Source organism: Ranitomeya imitator, chromosome 6, assembly GCF_032444005.1.
Source record: "Ranitomeya imitator isolate aRanImi1 chromosome 6, aRanImi1.pri, whole genome shotgun sequence".
NCBI lineage: Eukaryota > Metazoa > Chordata > Amphibia > Anura > Dendrobatidae > Ranitomeya > Ranitomeya imitator.
The window spans coordinates 23,923,559-23,937,397 of NC_091287.1; the positions used below are offsets into that span (position 1 = coordinate 23,923,559).

The window sequence follows — 13,839 nt, forward strand, 5'->3', positions numbered from 1 at the left end:
CTTTCTGAACTCTGAGGATCTTGTGTTGCACCCTCAGGACTTCTCTCGTGCTGCACCAATACTCTGGAACGCTCTCTCTCGCCCCCCATATAACTTCCCATGCCTTTTCGCACATTCTCTCTTCTTCACGTATAAAATGAAAGGATAAACTCTATTTTTTCATCTTGGTTGTAGATTTCGTTCTCATCTGGAGCTTTCATCCGGGCCGATGTGAGTGACTGGGGGATGAGTCTGACGCTCAGGGCGGCCACCATGGACTTGAAGAACACGCTAGGACTTTGTGGGACGTTCGATGGAAATGCAAACAATGATTTTCATGATAAAAGAGGGATTCATCTGGAGGAGACGTCACACGGGCGCCTTTATTTCATCAATGAGTGGAAGTAAGAGTTTATTAGGTGTATATGGTGATATCAGCGTATATGGGCCCAACGCCACAGGCCATTCTTACCAAGTCACACACTTCTATGACTAAGGACAGGTCAATAGCCGGAAAATAACCGTCATCTCACCCAACTCCATATAGTGAGTGCTGCTCTGAAGTACATTAAACGATCTAACGCAAGCCAATCAGTACAGGATCAGTAATGTAATGTATGTGCACAGTGACTGCACCAGCAGAATAGTGAGTGCAGCTCTGGGGTATAATACAGGATGTAACGCAGAATCAGTAATGTAATGTATGTACACAGTGACTGCACCAGCAGAATAGTGAGTGCAGCTCTGGAGTATAGTACAGGAGGTAACTCAGGATCAGTAATGTAATGTATGTACACAGCAACTGCACCAGCAGAATAGTGAGTGCAGCTCTGGAGGATAATACAGGATGTAACTCAGGATCAGTAATGTAATGTATGTACACAGTGCCTGCACCAGCAGAATAGTGAGTGCAGCTCTGGGGTATAATGCAGGATGTAACTCAGGATCAGTAATGTAATGTATGTACACAGTGACTGCACCAGCAGAATAGTGAGTGCAGCTCTGGAGTATAATACAGGATGTAACTCAGGATCAGTAATGTTATGTATGTACACAGTGAGTGCACCAGCAGAATAGTGAGTGCAGCTCTGGAGTATAGTACAGGGTATAACTCAGGATCAGTAATGTAATGTATGTACATAGTGCCTGCACCAGCAGAATAGTGACTGCAGCTCTGGAGTATAATACAGGATGTAATTCAGGATCAGTAATGTATGTACACAGTGACTGCACCAGCAGAATAGTGAGTTCAGCTCTGGGGTATAATACAGGATGTAACTCAGGATCAGTAATGTAATGTATGTATACAGTGACTGCACCAGCAGAATAGTGAGCGCAGCTCTGGGGTATAATACAGGATGTAACTCAGGATCAGTAATGTAATGTATGTACACAGTGACTGCACCAGCAGAATAGTGAGTGCAGCTCTGGAGTAATAGAGGAGGTAACTCAGAATCAGTAATGTAATGTATGTACACAGTGACTGCACCAGCAGAATAGTGAGTGCAGCTCTGGAGCATAAGTCAGGATCAGTATATAATTTAATGTATGTAGACAGTGACCTTATTAAAGCGCTCTTCAATAAAGGGACAGATGGAGTCCAGCTCACCCACATGCACTGTTTGTCGATCCGTAGCAAAGGAAGCTCCCTTGCCTTGGACTTGAATGATTGCACAAAAAAGAAAAATCCAGCTCCACGAAAATCCAAAACCTTTTCTTTATTAGTGTGAATAGAAAACACTGCAACTGATTAATTACGGTAAATTGCCATGCTGTTAGATAAAACTTTACCACCATGGCTTTTCACCAGCTGGAGTGTTTTCTATTCACACCAATAAAGAAAATTGGGGGATTTTCATGGAGCTGGATTTTTCTTTTTTTTGCTCTTCGATAGACCCTGCAAAAATCAGAAATGATACATTTTATATATTTTCTTGTTCCTTCAGGATTCCCGCAGGAGAAAGTTTATTCGATAAAATCCCATCTTCAGTTCCCCTAAACATCGAGAAAACGAAGTACTGCGGTTGTGCGTCTATCACAGAGACAAACCGACCACAACAAACACCAAATACACTGAGCAATTTCCCAGAAGGTCTCCCTGTCTGCACTGGCAAAGAAAATGTAAGGTTTCTTACATTAATACCAGTCTTGGACGTCACTAATGAGTACGTGTTCTCAACCGATACCACTCGAGATCTACAGAAGCGCTCGGTGGACAGTCTCCAAGAATATGATCATTCATCAACGGAACCAACCAACTCCGTAGCCTTTCAGAACATATCTAGAAGAAATGTCATCTCAAGGAGGCCACCCCAACACATGAGAAGCTATAGGAACCCAAGCAAAGAGAATGTTTCTAAGAACCGGGCTAAACGTCAGAATTATTATGAAGACCTCTCAACGTTCCCTTATCAAAGTCTTAGCCAATCGGACCTGGAAGGGTTCAGCTACTTTTTTCCTGAGGATCACTCCGCATATACGTCTCCTGAGCTCCTGCCTTCTTGGCCTACTCCATCAGGGTTGACTCATTCATACGCTTCAGCAGTTTGCCAGCAGGCCGTTTTCAATTCCAGTATCGGGAAGCTATGTGCCGGATTCCTGGAGAAACCTCTCATGGATGTGATTGACATGTGTATTACTGATATATTATTGAAGGATGACCTAGGATGGACCGAGGCCGGGTTAGCCCTCCTGGAGAATGAATGTGAAAGAAAACTACTGGACTTAAGACCCAACCAAGCAAAGAACATCCATATCCCCTTCGAGAAGATTGTCTTAGAACTGAGATGTCCCAACCTCTGTAGCTCCAAGGGGCAATGTATGGAATGGGGTTGCTCCTGCTTCGAGGGGTTTAGCTCCTATGACTGTAGCATTTTGTCTGGTAAGTTTGGTCATTGGGAGTTCATTCTGATCCTAGGTGACAATATATCCCGCACTCATTCTCTTGTTGTTTTTGTAAAGACCAGGTGCCCGAAATTTCAGAGCTTGAAAATTTTGGACTTTGCGACGTTCGAAATTACGACTGCATGTCTGTAAGAGTGTTTGGTCTAGGATTCAAAGAGGCGGAGAGTCTAAAATGTGAATTCACAAAGCAACAGGTATGTCGATTATGGGGCGAGCTAGTGACTTGTGATATTATGATATCTCATATCATGTCCTATATTAAACTCCAGAGCTGCGCTCACTATTCTACTGATGGAGTCACTGTGTACATACAGTGGTGATAATAAGTGGTTGATACGCTGCCGATTTTGCTAGTTTTCCCACCTACAAAGAATGAAGAGGTCTGTAATTTTATTGTAGGTATGTTTCACCTCTGAGAGAAAGAATCTAAAAATAAAAATCAGAAAATCACATTGTATGATTTTTAAATAATTGCATTGCATTTTTTTTGCATGAAATAAGTATCTGATCACCGACCATCCAGCAAGAATTCTGGCTCTCACAGACCAGTTAGTTTTTCTTTAAGAAGCCTCCTACTCTGCGCTCATTACCTGTATTAATTGCATCTGTTTGATCTTGTTACCTGTATAAAAGACATCAGTCCATCACTCAATCACACTCCAACCTCTCCACCATGGCCAAGACCAAAGAGCTGTCTAAGGACACCAGGGACAAAATTGTAGACCTGCACAAGACAGGGATGGGCTACAGGACAGTAGGCAAGCAGCTTGGTGAGAAGGCAACAACTGTTGGCACAATTATTAGAAAATGGAAGAAACAGAAGATGTCTGTCAAACTTCCACGGTCTGGGGCTCCATGCAAGATCTCACTTGGTAGGGTAAGGATGATTCTGAGAAAGGTCAGGAATTAGCCCAGAACTACACAGGAGGACCTGGTCAATGACCTGAAGAGAGCTGGGACCACAGTCTCAAACATTATTATAAGTAACAGACTACGCCGTCATGAATTAAAATCCTGCAGGGCACGCAATGTACCCCTGCTCACCCAGCACATGTCCAGGTGCGTTTGAAGTTTGCTAATGACCATCTGGACAATCCAGAGGAGGCATGGGAGAAGGTCATGTGGTCAGATGAGACCAAAATAGAACTTTTTGGTATCAACTCCACTCAACGTGTTTGGAGGAAGAAGAAGGATCAGTACAGATCAGTACAACCCCAAGAACACCGTCCCAACTGTGAAGCATGGTGGAGGAAACATCATACTTTGGGGGTTCTTTTCAGCAAAAGGGACAGGACAACTAAACCATATTGAGGATGGGAGGATGGATAGGGTCATGTAACACGAGATTTTGGCCAACAAGCTCCTTCCCTCAGTAAGAGCATTGAAGATAGGTCATGGCTGGGTCTTTCAGCATGACAGTGATCCGAAACACACAGCCAGGGAAACTATAATGAGTGGCTCCATAAGAAGCATTTCAAGGTCCTAGCCCGTCTACAGCCCTGAACCCAATAAAAAATATTCTGAGGGAGCTGAAACTCAGTGTTTCCCAGTGACAGTCCCAAAACCAGAAAGATGTGGAGAAGATCTGTATGGAGGAGGGGACCAAAATCCCTGCTGCAGTGTGTGCAAACCTGGTCAAGAACTGCAGGAAACGTCCGACCTCTGTAACGGCAAACAAAGGTTTCTGGACGAAATATTAAGTTCTGTTTTTCTACTGTATTAAATACTTATGTCATGCCATAAAATGCAAATTAATTATGTACAAATCATACAATGTGATTTTCTGGGTTTTCTTTTAAGATTCTGTCTCTCACAATTGAAGTGTAACTACGAAAAAAATTACAGACCCTCCCTTCTATGTAGTTGTGAAAACTTGCAAAATTGACACCTTATCAAATACTTATTTTCACCACTGTGCATTACATTTCTTATCATGTACTAATCTTGAGTTCCATTCTGTATTATACTCCAGAGCTGCACTCACTGTTCTGCTCGTGCAGTCACTGTGTACATACATTACATTACTGATCCTGAGTTACATCCTGTATTATACCCCAGAGCTGCACTCACTGTTCTGCTCGTGCAGTCACTGTGTACATACATTACATTACTGATCCTGAGTTACATCCTGTATTATACCCCAGAGCTGCACTCACTATTCTGCTGGTGCAGTCACTGTGTACGTACATTACATTACTGATCCTGAGTTACATCCTGTATTATGCTCCAGAGCTGCGCTCACTATTCTGCTGGTGCAGTCACTGTGTACATACATTACATTACTGATCCTGAGTTACACCCTGCATTATACCCTAGAGCTGCGCTCACTATTCTGCTGGTGCAGTCACTGTGTACATACATTACATTACTGATCCTGAGTTACATTCTGTACTATACCCCAGATCTGCACTCACTATTGTGCTGGTGCAGTCACTGTGTACATACATTACATTACTGACCCTGAGTTACACCCTGTGCTATACTCCAGAGCTGCACTCACTATTCTGCTGGTGCAGTCACTGTGTACATACATTACATTACTGATCCTGAGTTACATTCTGTACTATACCCCAGAGCTGCACTCACTATTCTGCTGGTGCAGTCACTGTGTACATACATTACATTACTGATCCTGAGTTACATCCTGTATTATACCCCAAGGCTGCACTCACTATTCTGCTGGTGCAGTCACTGTGTACATACATTACATTACTGATCCTGAGTTACCTCCTGTATTATACTCCAGAGCTGCACTCACTATTCTGCTGGTGCAGTCACTGTGTACATACATTACATTAATGATCCTGAGTTACATCCTGTATTATACCCCAGAGCTGCACTCACTATTCTGCTGGTGCAGTCACTGTGTACATACATTACATTACTGATCCTGAGTTACCTCCTGTATTATACTCCAGAGCTGCACTCACTATTCTGCTCGTGCAGTCACTGTGTACATACATTACATTACTGATTCTGAGTTACCTCCTGTATTATACTCCAGAGCTGCACTCACTATTCTGCTGGTGCAGTCACTGTGTACAAACATTACATTACTGATCCTGAGTTACATCCTGTATTATACCCCAGAGCTGCACTCACTATTCTGCTGGTGCAGTCACTGTGTACATACATTACATTACTGATCCTGAGTTACATCCTGTATTTTACCCCAGAGCTGCGCTCACTATTCTGCTGGTGCAGTCACTGTGTACATACATTACATTACTGATCCTGAGTTATATCCTGTATTATACCCCAGAGCTGCACTCACTATTCTGCTGGTGCAGTCACCTATGTGCCTTGGTATCTGGGTGCCATTCTCCCTACAGTAGGGTATTTAGATAGTATAGTAAGGGGCACAAGTTCTGAGTGTGTAGTTCCATCCTCGGACTGTTCACTGCTCCTTTGTTTACGGTCTCTTTTCTTATTGTTTATCTATCAGTATATATTTTTTCTAGCATCGTCCTGCAGAGTTTTCAGTGCAGCTTTGGATTTGACTGGTCTGGAATATGAGACATAATGTAATATAAAGTCAATATCAGATAAGGGAGATGTTTATTAACTTCATGTTATTGTTATTTTGAGCTTTCTAGTGACTCGAGTCTTATTCTGCTCAGTAGCGCCCCCTGTGTCCTTTATAACTAAGCTGCTTTATCTGCTTCCCTTGTTCCCATGCTCCCAGTATAGTGGAGGCAGATGGATCCCTCTGGAGCCAGCACTCACCGATGCCACATTCAGGAGCCCCAGAGCCGTGGACTGCCTGATTCCTGGAGATGTCGCCCATACGGGCGGAATGGATCCAGTCGATGAGAAGCCCATCGCGCGGTGGAGAGTTAGGGTATGTAATGCCGCTGTAGAGGCAGGAGAGGGGCAAAAAGACAGGAGCAATACTGTAACGGGGCTATTCCTGGCACTATATGGCGTTATCAGTATAATAGTGCACCGCTGTGTATGGCATTACTATTAGAATGTTGTATGACGCGGTATGACGCTATCATGGTGTACATCACTGTATGGCAGTATTATTATTTATACCAGCATATGGTGTTATTAATATTATTATAGTGTACATCACTGTATGGCAGTATTATTATTATTATTTATACCAGAATATGGTGTTATTAATATTATCATGGTGTACATCATTGTATGGCAGTATTATTATTATTTATACCAGTATATGGTGTTATTAATATTATCATGGTGTACATCACTGTATGGCAGTATTATTATTATTATTATTATTATTATTATTATTATTATTTATACCAGTATATGGTGTTATTAATATTATCATGGTGTACATCATTGTATGGCAGTATTATTATTATTATTATTTATACCAGTATATGGTGTTATTAATATTATCATGGTGTACATCACTGTATGGCAGTATTATTATTATTATTATTATTATTTATACCAGTATATGGTGTTATTAATATTATCATAGTGTACATCACTGTATGGCAGTATTATTATTATTTATACCAGTATATGGTGTTATTAATATCATGGTGTACATCACTGTATGGCAGTATTATTATTTATAACAGTATATGGTGTTATTAATATTATCATGGTGTACATCACTGTATGGCAGTATTATTATTATTATTTATACCAGTATATGGTGTTATTAATATTATCATAGTGTACATCACTGTATGGCAGTATTATTGTTTTTATTTATACCAGAATATGGTGTTATTAATATTATCATGGTGTACATCACTGTATGGCAGTATTATTATTATTATTATTTATACCAGTATATGGTGTTATTAATATTATCATGGTGTACATCACTGTATGGCAGTATTATTATTATTATTATTATTTATACCAGTATATGGTGTTATTAATATTATCATGGTGTACATCACTGTATGGCAGTATTATTATTATTAATATTTATACCAGTATATGGTGTTATTAATATTATCATGGTGTACATCACTGTATGGCAGTATTATTATTAATATTTATACCAGTATATGGTGTTAATAACATTATCATGGTGTACATCACTGTATGGCAGTATTATTATTATTATTATTATTTATACCAGTATATGGTGTTATTAATATTATCATGGTGTACATCACTGTATGGCAGTATTATTATTATTATTATTATTATTTATACCAGTATATGGTGTTATTAATATTATCATGGTGTACATCACTGTATGGCAGTATTGTTATTATTATAATTATTATTATTATTATTATTATTTATACCAGTATATGGTGTTATTAATATTATCATGGTGTACATCACTGTATGGCAGTATTATTATTATTATTATTATTATTATTATTATTTATACCAGTATATGGTGTTATTAATATTATCATGGTGTACATCACTGTATGGCAGTATTATTATTATTATTATTTATACCAGTATATGGTGTTATTAATATTATCATGGTGTACATCACTGTATGGCAGTATTATTATTATTATTATTATTATTATTATTATTTATACCAGTATATGGTGTTATTAATATTATCATGGTGTACATCACTGTATGGCAGTATTGTTATTATTATTATTATTATTATTATTATTATTATTTATACCAGTATATGGTGTTATTAATATTATCATGGTGTACATCACTGTATGGCAGTATTATTATTATTATTATTATTATTATTTATACCAGTATATGGTGTTATTAATATTATCATGGTGTACATCACTGTATGGCAGTATTATTATTATTAATATTTATACCAGTATATGGTGTTAATAATATTATCATGGTGTACATCACTGTATGGCAGTATTATTATTATTATTTATACCAGTATATGGTGTTATTAATATTATCATGGTGTACATCACTGTATGGCAGTATTATTATTATTATTATTTATACCAGTATATGGTGTTATTAATATTATCATGGTGTACATCACTGTATGGCAGTATTATTATTATTATTATTATTTATACCAGTATATGGTGTTATTAATATTATCATTGTGTACATCACTGTATGGCAGTATTATTATTATTATTATTATTATTATTTATACCAGTATATGGTGTTATTAATATTATCATGGTGTACATCACTGTATGGCAGTATTATTATTATTATTATTATTATTATTTATACCAGTATATGGTGTTATTAATATTATCATGGTGTACATCACTGTATGGCAGTATTATTATTATTATTATTATTTATACCAGTATATGGTGTTATTAATATTATCATGGTGTACATCACTGTATGGCAGTATTATTATTAATATTTATACCAGTATATGGTGTTATTAATATTATCATGGTGTACATCACTGTATGGCAGTATTATTATTAATATTTATACCAGTATATGGTGTTATTAATATTATCATGGTGTACATCACTGTATGGCAGTATTATTATTAATATTTATACCAGTATATGGTGTTATTAATATTATCATGGTGTACATCACTGTATGGCAGTATTATTATTAATATTTATACCAGTATATGGTGTTATTAATATTATCATGGTGTACATCACTGTATGGCAGTATTATTATTATTATTATTTATAACAGTATATGGTGTTATTAATATTATCATGGTGTACATCACTGTATGGCAGTATTATTATTATTATTATTTATAACAGTATATGGTGTTATTAATATCATCATGGTGTACATCACTGTACAGTATTATTATTATATTGAATAGCAGTATATGGCGTTATTAATATCATCGTGTGTATCACTGTATGGCAGTATTTTTATTATTAGATTGTATAGCAATATATGGCATTATTAATATTATGAAGGTGTATGTCACTTTATAGTGTTACTTTCATGAAGTATGGGACTTTACTGTTTGATTTCTTAAAATATTGGATATAACATGGACAATTTTGGACTGACTCACAACAATCGATCAGACTAAATACCCATATAATACACAGCTGTCAGCTAAAAACCAGCAATCATCCCGTCATTGATCAGTAATTTACATTCCACTCTGGTCTCTACAGGTGTCAAATGATGGCGAGGTCTTTAGTAACTTTAAGTCGATGACATTATATGATGGCGCCTGCCAGACCTGCGACCCCTCGTCAGAGGGGCTGTGTACATTAAAGGTAAGGTGCAGCTGTATTCCTTGTTGGATAATACATTTTTGTTAGTTAATAAATTGATCCCACGGTCTTCTGCTACTGGGTTCCCAATGATCAGCGTTTCATTTTTCTGCAGTGCCTCCGCAGGTTGGAGGGAGTATTACACAGTTCTTATTATAATTAATAGGCTTTTGCTAAATAAAAAAATATCTTTAGTCCTTGGGAAAAATTCCAGTGATGCAGTCAGGTTGTTGTTTCAGTCCAGTCTATGCAGTGCGCACTCCGTTTTTCCTTCCTGTGTAGCGCTCTGCTTCTCATTGACTTCCATGGGTTCTAGTCTAGTTAGTGGAGCCGGACCCCAGTCAGTGGACACTTCCCACTGATGTTACAACACATTCTTACAAAATTCTTACTCACCAACCACTTCCACCTGCATCATCAACGTAAAATTATTTTTTATTCTTTTTAGGAGAAGACGTGTAACATTGATGGACTCTGCTATGGTGAAGGAGACCCAAACCCGACTAGTCCATGTTTACTCTGCAACCCAAGCATCTCCAAGCTCACCTGGTCCATCGCTGAACGTAAGACCCCCTTCATTTACTGTCCAGCCTATGAAAGGGACAGGTGAATATTATTAAGTGTTCCCTTTCATCAGAAATTTCTGACTGACTGGCATTCTTTAATGACACGATTAAACCTCCAAACCAAAACCGCTGCTCCTCAAGTAGGACAGTCTGAAAACCCGAACCATGTACATCAGATAGACAACCCCCACCCACATAACAGTAAGGGGTGACACAGATCTCCAAGTCTAGAACCTGATCTTTGATACAAAGCATCATGGTTCAGAATAAAAATATATATTTTAATTACATTGATACATAGATTATGAAGGCATCCAGATCAGTGAGGGGTTACCATAAGGCCCCATATAGAACAGCTTTTAAGGGTACCACTCTTCCCAATGACTGACCACCATCAGCAGTAAGTGTGGTCAAAAAAATGAATTGCTATTATCTTGGTCATTTTTCTACATTCCCATATCACTCATCTGCCTCCCTGGTCCTTCTCATCTGCCTCACTGGTCCTTCTCATCCTGCCTCCCTGGTCCTTCTCATCCTGTTTCCCTGGTCTCATTCATCCTGCCTCCATTGTACCTCTCATCGTGCCTCGATGGTTCTTCTCATCCTGCCTCCATAGTACCTCTCATCCTGCCTCCATAGTACCTCTCACCCTGCCTCCCTGCTCTCTCTCATCCTGAGTCCCTGGTCCCTTTAATCCTTACTGCCTGTCCCTTTCATTGTTCCTCTTTGGTCCCTCTCATCCTGTCTACCCGGTCCCTCTCTTCCTGCATCTCTGATCCCTTCTTCCCGTCTCCCGATTCCTTTCTTCTTGTATCCAGATCGCTTTCTTCTTGTCTTCTCGATCCCTCTTTTCCTGTCTCCTTGGTTCTCTTTTTGTCTCCTGATCCTTTTTTCTTTTTCCTGATCCCTGTCTTCCTGTCTCCTGATTCCTCTCTTCCTGCCTTGCAGATCCCCCTGTTACTGTTTTCTGATCCCTCTTTTCCTTTTTCCTGATCCCTCTTTTCCAGTCTCCTTGATTGTTCTCTTTTCGTCTCCTGATTCCTCTCTTCCTGCCTTGCAGATCCCACTCTTCCTGTTTCCTGATCCCTCTTTTCCTTTGTCCTGATCCCTCTTTTCCTGTCTCCTTGATTGTTCTCTTTTCATCTCCTGATCACTCTCTTCCTGTTTCCTGACCCCTATTTTCCTTTTTCCTTCTCCCTCTTTTCCTGTCTCCTCGATTGTTCTCTTTCTGTCTTCCGTTTCCTCTCTTCCTGCCTTGCAGATCTCCCTCTTCCTGTTTCCTGATCCCTCTTTTCCTTTGTCCTGATCCCTCTTTTCCTGTCTCCTCGATTCTTCTCTTTCTGTCTTCCGATTCCTCTCTTCCTGCCTTGCAGATCCCCCTCTTCCTGTCTCCTGATCCCTTCTCTTCTTGCCTTGCAGCTCCCTTCCTCTTATCTCCCAATCCTTCTCCTCCTGCCTTACAGATACCTTCCATTTATCTCCAGATCCCTCTTCGTGTCATCCTGACTTCCAATCAACTTCTTCCACTGAACCAAAACCCTGTCTTCCAGGTAACCAGCCCCCTGAGCTCCATTCTTTACCAGAAGAGCTGCAGACGTTTTACAGCGAGAACTTTGTCTATCAGTTTGATGGGTCAGATCCGGAAGGTTCTGCGATCCTGTTCTCCTTAGAGTCTGGTCCAGAAGGGGCTAGCTTATCTCCAGCAGGATTACTAATCTGGAAGGTTATGTCACTAAATAGAGAGAAAATTGTGTTTTCTGTCTCAGATGACTGCAGTGCAAAGACGACCACAACAGTGGAGGTAAGTTCCATGAAGTTTACTAAGTATCCAACATTTAGAGCTCCAGATACCCAGCATAGAATGGGATAGAATTCTGGATTCCAGCAGTCACCTCTAGAGGGGGCTGTGGAGATAACTGTATACAGGGTTATTATTGAGTTCAATGTAAAAACAGCATGCAGAGAGCTCCCTCTAGTGGTGATTGAAGACAGTATACAATATAAGCACGTTAGTCTCACAGATCTCAATAGTACGTTATCTCCTATCTCAGTTATGGGAAAATCAGTATTCACTGAAAACAGATTTTACCCAAGAATTGAGAATTTTGAGAATGAATGATCAATTCTGGCAGAGAAAGAATTGGATTTCTCTGTTAAAATACAGCTCTGGCAAAAATTAAGAGACCACCACATCAAAACCCTGTCATGGCCGCCCAATCTCCAGACCTGAACCCCACTGAAAACCTCTGGAATGTAATCAGGAGGATGATGATAGTCACAAGCCATCACACAGAAGAACTGCTGACATTATTGTACCAGGAGCCGTGTGAGAGACTGGTGGAAAGCTGCCAAGACGCAGGAAAGCTGGGATTACACATCATTGTTATTCCACAAAATATTGATTCCTGAACTCTTCCCGAGTTATAACATTAGTATTGTTGTTTCTAAATGATTATGAACTTGTTTCCTTTGCATTATTTGAGCTCTGAAAGCACCAGGTTTTTTTTTTTATTTTGACCATTTCTCCTTTTCAGAAAAAAATACAAAATTTATTGCTTGGAACTTGGGAGACATGTCAGAAGTTTATAGAATAAAAGAACAATTTACATTTTACTGAAAAAATATATCTAAAAGGGTAAAAATAAGACACAATGAACATTCTGCAGTGGTCTCTTCATTTTTGCCAGAGCTGTATGTATATTACAAAGTTTCTAATTTTCATTGATTTATAGAAAAAAAATAAATAAATAAATAACATGACGGTTACTCTTTAAGACCAGAATGTAGAAGTCAGAAGAATAGAAGTGGAACGTCTCTGTAACAATCCAAAGCAATGAAGGTTGCAGTTCACCGTATACGTGTCGTCATTACCTTTCTGAAGATCTAGAACCTGAAGTGTCTCTTCTCACAATCACTTTGAAGTTCAAAAGATTCCGATCTCGGGAAGGAAAAATTCCCATCAGCTGCACATAAAAGTATTTGACTATAGAGGAAAGTGCTGTTACCGAGCGCTCGAATAATGGGAAAGGAAGGAAGGACCGAGTTACATCTTGTGTCAAGTATTATTACAGTCTTCGACCAAGAAGTTACTAACGTATCAGTGACCTAGTGGACCGCACGCACGACTCGGATCGGACAACTCTCCTACCCTAGCAAACAAATGCTCAGACATGTATATGGATTTACTTTTATATACAGTTGTGCTCAAAAGTTTACACACCCCGGCAGAATTTTTGCTTTCTTGGCATTTTTTCAGACAGTATGAA

The 13,839-nt window shown here is 39.0% G+C and overlaps 1 protein-coding gene across 2 annotated transcripts in view; it reads left to right on the forward strand.

Moving 5' to 3' along the window:
* VWDE (von Willebrand factor D and EGF domains) overlaps nt 1-13,839 on the forward strand; it is a 94,561-nt gene that overhangs the window by 19,646 nt on the left and 61,076 nt on the right. For both annotated transcript variants that reach the window (XM_069729325.1, XM_069729326.1), the window contains exons 9-15: nt 175-383; nt 1,926-2,860; nt 2,941-3,077; nt 6,569-6,724; nt 9,906-10,010; nt 10,456-10,570; nt 12,124-12,374. In XM_069729325.1, the coding sequence (XP_069585426.1) occupies nt 175-383; nt 1,926-2,860; nt 2,941-3,077; nt 6,569-6,724; nt 9,906-10,010; nt 10,456-10,570; nt 12,124-12,374 (1,908 nt within the window). The remainder of the gene's footprint in view (nt 1-174; nt 384-1,925; nt 2,861-2,940; nt 3,078-6,568; nt 6,725-9,905; nt 10,011-10,455; nt 10,571-12,123; nt 12,375-13,839) is intronic.